At 41.6% G+C, this 14,408-nt stretch overlaps 1 protein-coding gene and 1 long non-coding RNA gene across 12 annotated transcripts in view; one reads left to right on the top strand and one right to left on the bottom strand.

Annotated features, from left to right (window-relative positions):
- LOC105242035 overlaps window positions 1-14,408 on the top strand; it is a 38,081-nt gene that overhangs the window by 17,971 nt on the left and 5,702 nt on the right. For 6 of the 9 annotated variants that reach the window (XR_861081.3, XR_004623637.1, XR_004623636.1 and 3 more), the window contains 2 exons: window positions 1,113-1,231; window positions 11,197-11,725. This is a non-coding gene — a long non-coding RNA (uncharacterized LOC105242035). Of the gene's footprint in view, window positions 1-1,112; window positions 1,232-3,626; window positions 3,817-11,196; window positions 11,726-12,369; window positions 13,391-14,408 lie in introns of those variants that run through there. The other 3 variants (XR_004623635.1, XR_004623639.1, XR_004623638.1) reach the window with 3 other exon arrangements.
- Window positions 5,420-14,408, bottom strand: part of MOGAT1 (monoacylglycerol O-acyltransferase 1) — a 35,051-nt gene continuing 26,062 nt past the window's right edge. For all 3 annotated transcript variants that reach the window (XM_034655261.1, XM_034655259.1, XM_034655260.1), the window contains exon 6: window positions 5,420-8,466. In XM_034655261.1, the coding sequence (XP_034511152.1) occupies window positions 8,312-8,466 (155 nt within the window). In that variant the 3' untranslated portion in view covers window positions 5,420-8,311. The remainder of the gene's footprint in view (window positions 8,467-14,408) is intronic.

Raw genomic sequence — 14,408 nt, 5'->3', positions numbered from 1 at the left:
ACAGTAATCAGGCATCAGCAAAGAGCCTAATCATAACGGCCTGGAAGGAAGGAAAGTGTGGACTTCTAATGCGGAACTCACTCCCTCGTTACCAAGAAGGAGCCCCCAAGAGGACATAGCCTTCCTTTGGCAGAATACCGTTTCCGAGAGATCACCTCTCTTCGGCAGCCCCAGATGCGTTCCTGTCATCTGTTACTGAAAAGACGCCCTGGGACAAGGGTACACCACGGATTGAAACGTGAAATGTCCTTGAAGGTCAAGTGTATAACAGTAAGATGTCTGTCTCTTCTGTCCTGCTGTCCTTCCTCCTCCGTGTAGGGTCCTCATTTCCTTTTCAACTTTTCCCTTACTTTCATTGTCCTTGACCTTAACTCTTGATAGAAAGTAAGGGTTCCTTAGTTGCTTCCTGTAATTCAACTTTTCCTTTCGCTTCCTTTTCTTTTTCCTGGACTGTGGGAAAAGCAGAAGCCAATGTGGAGAGAAAAAGCTGTATTATAGAAGAAGGTAGAAAAGGGGAAGCATGTGGGTGAATGTCTGATCAAGGTCATCCCTGGTTGAGAAGGTCACCTCTCCCTCTGGAACTGCGCTTAAGGCCTGGATAGGCTTGTGTCCTGTTCTGAAATAGTGTGTTGCCTCCTGCAGAAACATCGTGGACGGTCACTATGTCCCATCTCCCACATTTATCTGCAATAATAATAGCACTAAGTTTAGTCACCTATATATTATTCAAAATATAAATCAAATTCATCTTTAAAAGTACAGCTAGTTCCCAAATGAATCACATTTGCTTCTCTTCCCCGCGATTTAAATTTTATTTGGTATTATTATTTCAGTAACAGCAATGTAGACGTATCTATGTATCGATGTCTCTATCTATATATGTAATATATAAACCCTTCTACAAATCTCACTAAAATTATTTAATATGACTTAACATTCTATATTTACAGGTTCCATGTTATTTTAAAGTTAAGTGGGTTTGAAATGACAAATTATATGATCCTGCTCTCAGGGAGTCAAACAATCTAAGGGCGATCACAGCATTCCCTTACTTCAGTATTACACGTAAATGTCCTGCCAGGTCAGACTAAAGATCACATTTCCTTTCCTAGAGTTTTTAAAGATGCTGTTGATCAACTGCAGAAGGCAGGCAAGGAGAGGGCAGACCGAAGACGTTTCTTCTTAAATTTGGAACATGCGGCAACTGCTTTATGAAGAAAACTTTTAAGAGGTACTTGGAAACATACACATACATATACACATGTGAGAAATAAGATGATTTTTTTTAACAAGGATAGTTTTTAGATTTTATTTGTCAGAGAGAGTGCCTGCACACACATGAGCGGGGGGGGAGGGTGGGTGCAGAGAGAGAAGCTGAGCAGAGAGCCTGATGCAGGATTTGATCCTAGGTCCCCAGGATCATGACCCAAGTCAAAGGCAGATGCTTAACCGACTGAGAAACCCGAATGCCTGAAACAAAACGAATTTAAAAATACAGTTTGCAGAAACCACCTTACCCCAGCTAATGTTTCATGCAGTCACAGCCACCAGAAAAAAAAAAAAAAATCAAGATTTTTAGCTAAACAGGTGTTCTTAATCTAACATTTTAAAAGTTTAACTTTGACAACAAATATTAGGCCACTTATGAAACTTTCTTACTCCATCCTTCTAATGGCAACCACAACACTTTGCATCTCACAACTGGTTCTCAGGGCTGTTCTCAGGGCTGAGGATGGTGTTCGGAAATGTAGATGGCTTTAGAACAGAATCACCAGTAGATGGACCCATACAGAACCTTTGCAGTCATGTCCAACCTTTTCATTCCACAGGTCAAGGTCACTTACCCAAGTTAGTGACAGAGGTGGTGAATACCCCAGGGCTCCTGAGCCCTATGTACGAAGCACGGGCTCTGGCCAGAGGACCTGGCATCGTATCTGAACTCCACCACCCTGCCATGAGGGCTGCCTTGAGCAAAGTTCTTAGTCCCTCTGAACCCCAATTCTTTATGGGATAAAAACAGTACTGACCTTACAGGGCTATTTTCAGAGTTAAATGTCATAATGTACATAAAGTCCCTAGTCCTGTATCTGACACATTATAGGTGGTCAATAAATATTAACGGTTTTTATAGGATAATATTTACTTAATATTAACCACAGTTTTTTTATATTTATTTATTTAATTAATTAATTCCTTCATTCATTCTAACTACAGTTTTAATACTGGGAAAAATTAAAGTCAAGCAGTATTTTTACACAATAATAACTCAGCATGTTCTCTAGCCAATAAAATACTTTAAAAGAGTATTGAAAACACTTATTTAATAACAGACACCAGACACACCAACAGGTCTCAAAAATCAAAGCGCAAACTTTGTCGTCCAAAATGCCTGCATCCAAGAGAGGCAAATTCACTTTTGACACATAAAAAAAGAAACTTAGTTTTTAGCTTCTTCCGTTATTTTGCCAAGTGTATGACTGACTCGCGTGTATAAAGCCGCTTTCTTGAGGTATAATTCATGTATCGTAAAATCCTCCCGTTTGAAGAGAGGAGTTTGGGAGATTTGGGGATAGTCGCAGGGTGGGTACAGCCATCACCACCATCCAATTTCAGAACATTTTCATCATCCGAAAGGAAACCCTGAACTGATTAGCAATGATTCACTTAATTTGGAATCTATCCATTTTTCTACCAGTTTTTGAACATTTCTGTATCTGACAAGTTTCACTCCTATTTCGACCGCAACCCCGCCCTGGCTTGTTTCCTCTTCCTGCCCTCTGCTCGTTTCATCTGGCACATCTGCACTTTTCGGTTAGCCCTGGCCCTGCTTTCTGTTTTGTCTTTTCCCCGGTCGAGGGCATCTCCAGGCCTGGCTCTTCAGTGAGAATCTGCAATGCTCACAATACCACCGCAGTTAGCTTGCCTGAATCCACCCCCAGGTCCAAGCGGCTCCAGCCTTGGCAAGGCGTGGGAAGGACCCCCCCCCACAAGCTAGAACACCACGCCCACACAGTTACGACTTGGGCATAAAACACATTTATTGGTCAAAACGTTATAAACCAAGGGCTTTTAAAAAGCATACAGCAACATGTACAATATAGAAAATATAAAAATTCACCATCTCCTATAAAGATCTTAACAAGAAATAAACTGTTATTTCACAGTTTTGAGCGATATAAAGAAAGAAACCTCTTTGATAAACGTCTCCAATTTTTATTTAGAGAATGAAACTGTTTCTTAGGAACACCACGCCTAAAGGTCACTGTAACGCTGGAGAAATCTCTGTAGCAATTCATGTTTTATGTATACTAAGAAAGGGAGATAGTCATTTGAACTCTCCCCATGTCCAGAGGAATACAAGGGAGGATGGCAGAGGGAAAAGAAGTCTATGGATAAATCTTCATCTCCCACTGGATGTCATTACCATGACAGATCAAGGGCCGGGCAGAGACCACAGAGATGGAGCCAGACGGGACCTTAGAGATCATTCACTCCTAAGAGGAAGGAAATAGCCCAGGTCACCCAGCCAGTTAGTGGAGGACCAGAGGCCAAAGGATTATTTGAAACAGAAGCCCCTGGAAGGTAGAAAAGAACAGCACAGTTGTGTTTTCTGGTTGTCTCTGCAGGACTGTACCCCACACTGGACAGCTGGAATCCAACCAGAAAGACCAAAGGCTCCAAGTGGGTCTGGAAACGGAGTAGGGGAGAATTACACAGCCCTTGGGAATACAAGAAGGTCAGATTTATCTTCATTCTTAAGAGAGCCTAAGATAATTCTTAACCAGAACCTAAGAGCTATTAAAAAAACAACAACAACAAAAAAAGGAGCTGTAATAGCCCAGCTGGATGAAGCTAGAGCCAGAATGGGCTTAGGGCTGTCAGGAAGGTGACAGAAGATTTGCTCCCACTTCTGTCTGAGTAATGGGATTGCTCTGAACTGTATTAGTGGTCACAAGGTGACAGAGAGGGTGGATCCTTCCCTCACGCTGGGCAGAAAGCACCCTGCCTTATCCTGCAGCTCAACACACAAGGCTCTAGCTGGTTGAAAACTTGGACGTCCCCCAGGGCACATCACCAAAATAGCTCTTGCAGAAGGGAAAAATCAACAATGCAGTGTACCGGTCTCAAAAAAGAAAAATGTTCTAGGTCCCAAGAAGACAGCACTCACTTTGGAGCTGTTAAATCCCTGGCATTCTGGGAGTACCTTGAATCCTACTCTGTTTGGACACTTCGGTTTTATAGGCAGATTCCCAGTTGATGAATCAACAATGATGGGAGAGCTGTACCCCCTGTTCCAACAGGACAGGAACAGAGTCAGTGCCAGCCCACGTTAAGCCGCTGGGGTTCAGCTGCTGCATCTGCAGAAGGGCTAATGCCAGACACGAAGCCCCTTCTAGCTCTAGACCTTGGCTGCTATGCACCCGTGTCTCAAACTTCTGGGTTAGCACCGTCAGCGCTCACTGAGAGTGCGCCGAAGGCCTGCTCCGCTGGGGGCAGGACCAAACGCTCACAAGACACATATTCTCATGAGCAAACTATGGATGGAGCTGGACCTTCGCCTTTCCATATAAGATATTAAGGCACCAGGCTGAGAGTGTGAGGGAAGGATTAAGTCAAATAACTGACATATAAATACAAAATATAAAATAAATATATAAAAAACAGTTTCTGTATTTGCCATCCCAGAGAAACTGGCACAACTAGTTGGTTATGTAGAAGTTGCCTTGTTTTTTTTTTTCCCCTTTAAAAAGATAAACAAATTCTATTTGAAGCAACTCTCCAGCTCCAGAAAGAGACATTTTATCACTTAGTTTAAAAAAAGACAAATACAGTATGAGAACTGGAAATCTTGGGCTACCGGAAAACAAAACAAACAAACAAAAATAATCAATCAACAGGGGCATCTGGGTGGCACAGCGGTTGAGCGTCTGCCTTCGGCTCAGGGCGTGATCCCGGCGTTGTGGGATCGAGCCCCACATCAGGCTCCTCTGCTATGAGCCTGCTTCTTCCTCTCCCACTNGTGTTCCCTCTCTCGCTGGCTGTCTCTATCTCTGTCAAATAAATAAATAAAATCTTAAAAAAAAAAAATCAATCAACAAATCCCATGCACATTGTCTCTTGCCCAAGGAAAACACGACAGAGTAAATACACCCAAAATGCGTTTTCGTATTTGTCACCAACCTCGGTAATCAGCACTGTGGGTGGGGTGGCTCGGAAGAGATGTGGTTACAGAAGTGTGGACATTGCATCTCGATTCCACCTCCCGTGCTTCCCAGGACAGAAGTGTACCTTCTACTGAAAGTAGGGATTGTACTTCAAATGCTATGCATACAATAAAGGCTTACCCATCGTCCCTGAAGTATATATACTTTGATNTCAACAAATCCCATGCACATTGTCTCTTGCCCAAGGAAAACACGACAGAGTAAATACACCCAAAATGCGTTTTCGTATTTGTCACCAACCTCGGTAATCAGCACTGTGGGTGGGGTGGCTCGGAAGAGATGTGGTTACAGAAGTGTGGACATTGCATCTCGATTCCACCTCCCGTGCTTCCCAGGACAGAAGTGTACCTTCTACTGAAAGTAGGGATTGTACTTCAAATGCTATGCATACAATAAAGGCTTACCCATCGTCCCTGAAGTATATATACTTTGATTGTCTCCACAGTCCTAGTGAAGGGTTTTCATAAATCATGCAGCATCCGTTGCCCTGGTTCCCCTTGCCCTGGTTCCCCTTGCGACACAGCAAAACTAGCTGGCCTTCCTAAGCACCAAAGCTGCAACCTTCGATGTAAGCATAATCGACTTAGCTGGATATGGATAATTTCAATCCTTCTAGCTGCAAGACAAAGGAAACGACTCAGCCTGTGCCCGGTGTGCAAGAGAAACAGGAGACAGAAATGTCCAGAGCAAATCATAAGTGCACATTTTCTCAAGGCAATTAGCTCAGTTTCTCTTACCGTGTCCTGCGGTTATTTTTCTTGCTGTTATTGTTTTGCTTTGCCGTTTAAATTTTATGTGCAATTACAGAGTAGATGAGAATCTTTAAAACAGAGGCAATCCCTGTCACACTGTATTAGCGAATACAATATATGGCCCACATTTGTGCTGAAGCAAAAATTCATGTCCAAAACTTCATCTGCCATCTGTAGGACGGCAAGAAACTTCTTACTATGCTCTGACTTTATGAAAGGACTTCTGGCTGGAATAAGACCTCTGGAAACCCAAAGAAAGAAAAAGAGATAAAATCCCTAATTTGTACCTAAAAATAAGATTTTGTGGATGCCAAAATTAAAGCTGCTCATGTCTGGATTTCTGAAATGGCAAAATTCAAGATAAATTCATCAGAGCAAAACTTTTCTCATTTTTCAGTGCCTCTGTTTTACTACATGAGGGCTTTAACTGCTTCCTAGATGATCCAGCTGATGTTGGGGGGTTCAGCTTGGCCCCCACTACCAAGTAGGAGATTTAAAATCCTACCTTCGTGAAATCACGTGAAATCATGACTATGTGTCGTAAGCGCTTAATAAACTTCTCTAAAGGAATGAAATTCATGGGTTTTGGTTTTTTTATTACTTTTTTAAAATTTTATTCACCCAGTTCAAATTGATCGGTTTTATAATAACTTAAAGGTCTTTAGTTGTTGTGGTTACGTGGCCTTCACAGCTCCATTCTGAAGACTGAGCCCGGACCAGTGGGGGTGTGTCATTCACTTTCTGTAAACAGTGCTCCTTTATGCCCTTTGGTGTTGAGTAATACCAAAAAAGGATTCATAGTCAAATTTTCTGCATCTATTAAAAATAGGTGGTGCCCTATTCCCGGCTTCGATTAAAAAATTTATCTAATTTCAAGGCCACGTGTCAGTTGACTCCTGGATTGCTCAACCAGCGTGAACCAAAGTGATGCTGGCCAAAACAACCTCAAATGGGACCAAGAAGAGGGGGTCATTTTTTCCTGTGTGAAATGCTTTCCTACTCAAGGCATTACCCAGCATGATTCTGTCTGGCTGATGCTGACCTCAGTCCAGGTTCTAGCCCAGAAGTTGATGTTTTAAAAATCAGAGGCCTGAAGCTACATGACTAGTAAATTAGAACTCAGTGAAGTTGCCCGCAAATACCTAGAGTGGAGGAGGGAGAGAAGTAACCAGCCGCGATGGAGATCATTTGGAAACTAGACATTCTTCTTCCTTACAGTAATTGACAAGACTTATTTGACTTACTTGTCAATTACTGTCCTGAGACAAAGAGACCCAGCGTATTCTCTCCTTCTTATAATAGGACCCTCCCATGGTAAATAAAGCTTTAAAAATTCTTCACCTTGAGGCAAAGTTGGTTTGTGGGTTCATCTATAAACACATTCACTAAACAAGTACTTGATCTTGTGCCTGACCCAGGCACTAGGGAGAGGTCAGTGGACTGAGGAACAGGGTTCCTACTCTCCCGGACCAGACAGCTGTAACTGGACACATCACAACCAGAGAGGGCACTTTCTTTCATAGCTGGTCTTACTCAAAGAGGCCATTTGGGAAGAAAATTAAAACCATTTCTATTACCATGAAAACCTTTTGGAAATTTAATGTTCTGAAGCATGTCTCCCAAAAGACCTCCTTGTCTATAGCAAATGAACATACTTCTAAGCAAATGACAAGCATGAATATTTCTAAGCATGAATAGAAATGAGGAGACATGCTCTCATCCACATGGGTTTCCAGATGGTGGATTCAGCCTATTTCAAAACCTGCATAAAAATTCTGCACTACTGTATAAAAATGCGTTTGTTGATGTGACCTAAAGGATCAAATTATCTAACTCTGAAAAGTAACATCATTCACCAAAAAAATGGTCTGTTCAAGCAGAAAAAGAAAAAAAAAGAAGAAATGATCTCCTCTAGCTTGATATGGAAAATTAGTTTACACACTGTCTCCTAACTGTTCCAGCTGTGCTAAACAAAAGCTGTCATACTTAGTGAAAATACCACCTTAAATTCTTGTGATTTTGGTAAAAGGGTCTAATCATTTTTTGAAACTGTTATATATTTTTTGAGCACATGAATAATCCTAAACCTCTTCTTAACCCATAAAATGACTGCATCTTCCCAAATGAGGAGAATTATTACAAGGGTTATAGTCATGTCCAACATTTTCTGACAGTCACCCACTGTATTTTTATTTCCCACGGATACACATCAACATCTGTCACCATAAATAATATTTTCCAGTTGCAATTCTGATTCCAGAGTCAAAGATAAAAATTATGTATCCCCCCAATGGGATGTTCTCTCATCCTCTCGTATGCCTTCTTAGAGTATAGTTATTTAAAAATGAGAGTTTCGTGCTCAGGAATACCGTACTTCCTTTTGTGTGCCTCAAATAATTTCCTCAGCTCTTCTAAATAGGTCTGATGCAATGCCTCAATCTGCTCCGTGCTCGGGTCCAGAGTCTGATGAACAGGGATTGGGCGGCCAACTGCAAAAACAGAGAATACATCTGATGTGAGAAAACGAAACCACTCCACCACAAACAGCTGCCTCTCATGGACGGCCCTGGAAAGATCTGCCAGTCAGAATCCATCAGGCCTGCCTGCTCCAATCCCTTGTTCATCTTCCTGGCTGCCTCCAATAGTCACACCATCCCATCTGAGAACCAATAAAGAACTTTCCTTCTCGGCAGTCGCTGGAGTGGAAGGACCCTGGTAGTTTTGACTTTGAGTCAAGTGAACTACTGGGCTGACCACAGCTGTGAGGTAAGAGCACATAGCTGCGTGCGCACGTCACCAGCACTGTCCCTCTGGTACAGCTGGTGGCCCAGCCACAGTACCCTATTGTGACCGACTGCAAAGTCTCGAGTTATGAGTCATCAGCCCTCTCCTTGGACTCTTTTTAACATCATTCTAAAAAATGTAAGGAATGTGTATCTTCACAGCTAAGAATCCGCAGTAGAAAACACACACAATGACAAGAATCCCATTGTTTGTTAAGAGTGGAAAACAAAACCATTCAGAAGTCTCAGCAGAAAATTTATTAAATAAACCACAGAATATTCATGCAACAGAATCTTAGGCAGCAATTTTTTTTTTTAAGTAAAATGATATGTGTATACACACACACACACACATCAAGGACCAAAATGTATGAAGTACGGGTAAAAGTTGTGAAATAATATAGTATGATCCCATTTATGAAAAGATATTTATATTTCTAGGTGCATTATAAGCTTTAGTGCATTTAAGAAGTCTAGAAAGAGAGACAGATAACCATTACCTCCAGGAAGGAAGGCAGAGATGGGGGACTTTTTGCTTGATCTGTATGTAGGAATTTTCTACAATGAGAATGCATGTGTGTTTAACCTGTAATTAAAAATGAGCTCATTATTATTTAACCTGGCGACTTCTATACATATTTAAAAAGGTGTTTAGGTTGTGTCTCAGACTGTTTGAAACTACAAGATACACGTGGCTTTGGCACCTGCTTTCCTGGGTCCTCCCAGCTCCCAACTGCGCCCCCTGCTGTTTACTGATGCCAAGAGGTGAAAACCTATAGGATGTTCGGTGGCCTGCTGGGCAGCAAACAGCTTCTTATTACCCTCTATTAACTTGGGCATAAGGTCAAGTGGGGCCATTGGGAAAAGAATGGAACTCAGAGGGGAGAGAGGAGGTTTCCTCTGGCCTACTCCAGGTTGTTCCGTGCTTCATCCAAGGTTCAAATCCATGTCAGTAACAGAAGATGGTGAGTTAAGAGAAAACCAAGCAAATGTTAAGTCACAAAGAAAGAAGTGATAAATGACATCAGTATGGGAGGTATGGGAGCACAGAAGAGAGTGATACACACACACATATATATAACAAAATGTATTATTAAGAAGATTATTTATCTAATGTTGCAGTAAGGAGGTATATACAGACATACATAGTAGATAGCACCTTACTGCAGCATTAATATTCTCCAATTGCTAAGTTTTTAATCAGATATAGCCTCAAGAATCTCATATACAGTTCGCTTTTGATAGCGGGGATGTCAAATTTGCATAGATGAGACATCAGTCCTTTGTAATTCAACAGAAAGAACTGGAGTTGTCTTGCTGTCAGTTGTGGTTGGAAATACAGAGGAGGACAGGCTAAGGGGGTGATGGGGTGGAACGGGAGCTGGTGTTCCACAGAGAGCGCTAGACTAGACCAGAACACTGAGCTGGTCAGTAGCTTCCTCTCTGGCCTTAATTTTCACCTGCATAGGATAAAAAAGTAGAACTCAATGATCTTGAAGCCTCCTCCCAACTCTGACCTTTCTGTTTCAAGATAAGAACTGAGAAATCTACATGTGAAGGGAGAATCTATTAGGCAATGGCAATCTACTGGCAAATTCAATTTTACAGAACTAGCTTCTGTTAAGTGAAATTGTCCAAAAGAAAGGTCAAGTGCAACTATTCAGGGTGGGAGTGGGGGAGGGAAGGGACTTAGAAAGAGACAGTGGTCTGAGAAGATGAAGTGTGTTGTTCCCAGCTTAACTGAGACTCATGAATTCTTAATTCTTACTTCCTATGAGCTATACTACAGCTAACTCCAACCCTGTTTTCTTATTCATGGGTTCACTGTATTTCAGATGGTTCTTCCAGAGAGCTCAAACATGCCCATGTATATTGAATTTATCATTATAAGACTTCACCCTTTAAACTGTGAGATGGACAGCTTCATCCTTGCTTTTCTCTTGTTGATGTGTAGAGAAATGGAGATGCTGGAAATTCCCAACCACACAAAAAGAAACAGAATTTAGGATGTAAAGCCAGTTCTCCTGCCCCTCCTACTTACCCAAAATTGGATTAGAGAGTAAAAAATCATTCTCAGTTACTTTTTAGGGATAAAGACAGAGGTCATAAAACAAAAACCTGCAAACCTGAGAAGGGTCCCCAAAGCCCTAGAAGACCAGAATATTCTCTCACTCTCATTCTCCCTCTCCCCAAAAAGGTGATTTTTACTACTAAGGAGAAGCAAACAGAGCTAAGACTAAGTTAGCTGCAAATTGCCCTGTAACTCTCTTTTTACAACACAAAGGGGAAAAAACAGCTGTATCAGGCGGCTTTTGGAAACAGAACTTGCCCTGGACAAATCAGCCATCATCTCCTTGTGGCAGAGTCGGGAATTAGCACTCTTGTTTATGTTTCGGTGCTTTTTATAGCTGGCGTGTGTGTTTGTTCCATTTTCAGATTCCTTCCAGCAAGTCAAGATGAGTTAAGCACTTACGGCCTCCCACAGCAGTCTCGCCCTCATCTCTATGGTGCTGGGCTGTATTTACCCAAGACGAAGAATAAGCAGCTTCCGAGGGGCTGTCTACGTGGCTGGAGAGCAATCTGGAAATGGGCATTATTTTCTTCTCACTGAGGCAAAGAGTAGATCTGTTGCAGTAAGAAATCTTTGCTCTATTTTTCTTTAATTATGAAAATTCCAGAGTTTATCGCTCTAATGGTCTCACACAGGAATTAGTCTTTCTCTGGATGCTACATAACACCAGAGAAAGGCTAATCTGTTGGCAGAGGGGGCTGGGAAGAGTCAAAATGTGGGTGCCAATGAAACCTGGGTTCACTGAAACTCTGGTTTATGTGCTGGCTCAAATATGCCAGACGTTGGGGGGGGTGGAGAGAGCGAACACTTAATGGGTTGTATTGGGCACCAAGCTAATCCCCTCAACATTTTTATCTCCTTAAATCCCTACTTTACATTTAAATTTAAATTAGGTTCCCCTTCCTTTCTTTGTATTTCAGAGAATCCCTTAGGCTGCTTTTTGTTCCCCATCAGGACATAATAATGACTTGAAATATAATGGACCGCTTTTGTCCTCAAATGGTTTCAAACCAGTTTTATTTTATTCAAGTACATTCCTTTCCCTATTTTTATGTTAAAAAATTTAAAATTATAGAAAGAATACCGCAATAAGCACTTGCATACTCTTCCTCTAGACTCACCAGTTTTGAACATTTTGTGCACACCCTCCCCGTGTAAATATACATATATATTATTTTTATTTTTGTAGACCCGTTTGAAAATGTTACAGGCATCAATGGTTCAATCGCGTTATCATCCCTCAGTATTTCAGCATCAAGTACCTAAGAACAAGAACACTCTCCTTTTTTAACACCACCATTTTCATACCTAAGGAGTTTAACCTCTACACATTATTTTGTCCTGAATCCACATTCAAACTTGATGAGTTGTCTCAATGATATCCTTACAGTTGTTTCCCCTGAGGACAGCTGTTGTGTCTTTGAGTGCTCTCTCCTTTTGGTCTTTCACAACATTGGTATTTTTTAAGAACCCAGGCCCGTTGTTTAATACAATGTCTCCCAATCTGGATTTGTCTGTTTCCTCTCGATTTCATTCAGATGAACACTCCGGCAGGAATACTCACACGGGGAGCCGGAAACACATTTAACAGCTCTCCACAGTCTGGCCAGGAAGCTTCCCGCACCGATCCGTACTCCCCTAGCACCTGGGGCCTACGAAGCACTTTCCCAAGTTCCATGTCATTTGATCCCCAAAACAACTCTCAGACCAGACGGGACAATTATAAAAGTCTCTTCTTCACAGTTACAAAATCTGAGGCTCAGAGAAGAGAAATGAAACTAAGTCACTCTGAATCACACCCCAAACCCACATTACTTCCTTCTGTAGATTTAGCTGATGCATGATAAACAGCTCCTTAATGTCAATATTGGTCTCTTTGTGGGGCTGGGGCCTGAGCGTTAGCCACGACCAGGACCAGCATGCTGGGCCTACAATGGAAAGAGCCAATTTCTTAATGGCAGTGATTATATTTTTCAGTTTTGCCATAAATATAAAAAATGAAACAAACACTTCCATCACAAGCATAATCAAAAGACAGACCAAGGAGTTTTGAAGTCAGTGGAAACTGTGAGGCTGGACAGAATGGGACGGGAGCGGATAAGCCTCTCTGGATATCCAGACTTCAAATAATCTAACACTGGAAGGAGGGAGAGCCAACTAATTAATGCAGAAGGAATACGAGAGCTAGAAAACCACCGGTTTGCAACCATGACTGCCTTAATCGATTCAGGCAAGAATTATCAATGGATATTAAAGCCATCAAGTAAAGTCTGATGAACAGAATAATTACACAGTGTCTAAGTAACACTATCCCCAGGTGACTTGCTAATGAAAAGGAAAAAGCCTTTAGAAATAGAATATATATTTATATACATAAACACATAAAGATTTCTATAGATAAATCTTTGTAATTTAACTTCATAGTAGAGAAACCTGGCAAACACCCCCCCCCAAGTGATCAAAATGAATATCACCAACAATGGGACAAACTGACATCAAGAGGTTCTTGACATGATGTACTGAGGAAGACAAATCCTGTCTGTGGAATTCCTGCCACAAATGCCTAACTGGAATATAATCATGATGAAACATACCAACCCAAGTTGAAGAACATTCTACAACCCACTGACCTACACTCCTCCTAATTGCTCATGTCATAAAGACAAGAGGAAGTGGAAAAACTAACCCAGTTTGAAGCAGGTTGAAGGGATGTGAAAACTAAATGCAATGTAGGATCCCCTGTTGGGAAAAACACACGACCCCCACCTCCACTACCCCCCAAAAGCACGGCTAACAAGGACATTGTGGCAACTGGTGAAATTTAAATATACACTGTACACCGGTTAACAGTACTTATCAACGTTCGCTTTCCTGAATTGCACTGACATTATAGACAAGAATCATCTTGCTCTTGAGAGAGACACAGGAGCAAACGTCATGATGACGTCTGCACGTACTCAAGCAGTTCAGTGGTAACAGCAGAGAGTGTTGATCACACCATTACAGAGAGAGAAAAACTGTAGCAAAATGTTACCAACTGGTGAGTGTGGCAGAAAGGCACACGGGAGTTCATTTTACTACTCATGAAACTTTTCTGAACCTTGGAAATTTTTCAACATAAACTTTTATTTTATTTATTTATTTTTTTAAAGATTTTATTTATTTATTCGACAGAGATAGAGACAGCCAGCGAGAGAGGGAACACAAGCAGGGGGAGTGGGAAAGGAAGAAGCAGGCTCATAGCAGAAGAGCCTGATGTGGGGCTCGATCCCAGAACGCTGGGATCACGCCCTAAGCCGAAGGCAGATGCTTAACCACTGTGCCACCCAGGCGCCCCTCAACATAAACTTTTAAAGAATAAAATCCACACATACCATGATACACGAAACCTCCCCCTTTCAATGGCAAGTTTCCATGTCTCTTACTTTCTTCCCCAAACATGCAACTTCCCATCATACTACCCATACTGGCTCTACAACCTGAATTTAACATTAGCTTCCCTTAAAATTGTTAATGGGTACTTGTTAGATATTTGAAAACTTAAGAATTATAATCAGAAAGGCATAACTAAAGAATG

The sequence above is a fragment of the Ailuropoda melanoleuca genome, chromosome 2, assembly GCF_002007445.2.
Source record: "Ailuropoda melanoleuca isolate Jingjing chromosome 2, ASM200744v2, whole genome shotgun sequence".
NCBI classification, from domain to species: domain Eukaryota; kingdom Metazoa; phylum Chordata; class Mammalia; order Carnivora; family Ursidae; genus Ailuropoda; species Ailuropoda melanoleuca.
This window is presented reverse-complemented; position numbering and strand designations above follow the sequence as displayed.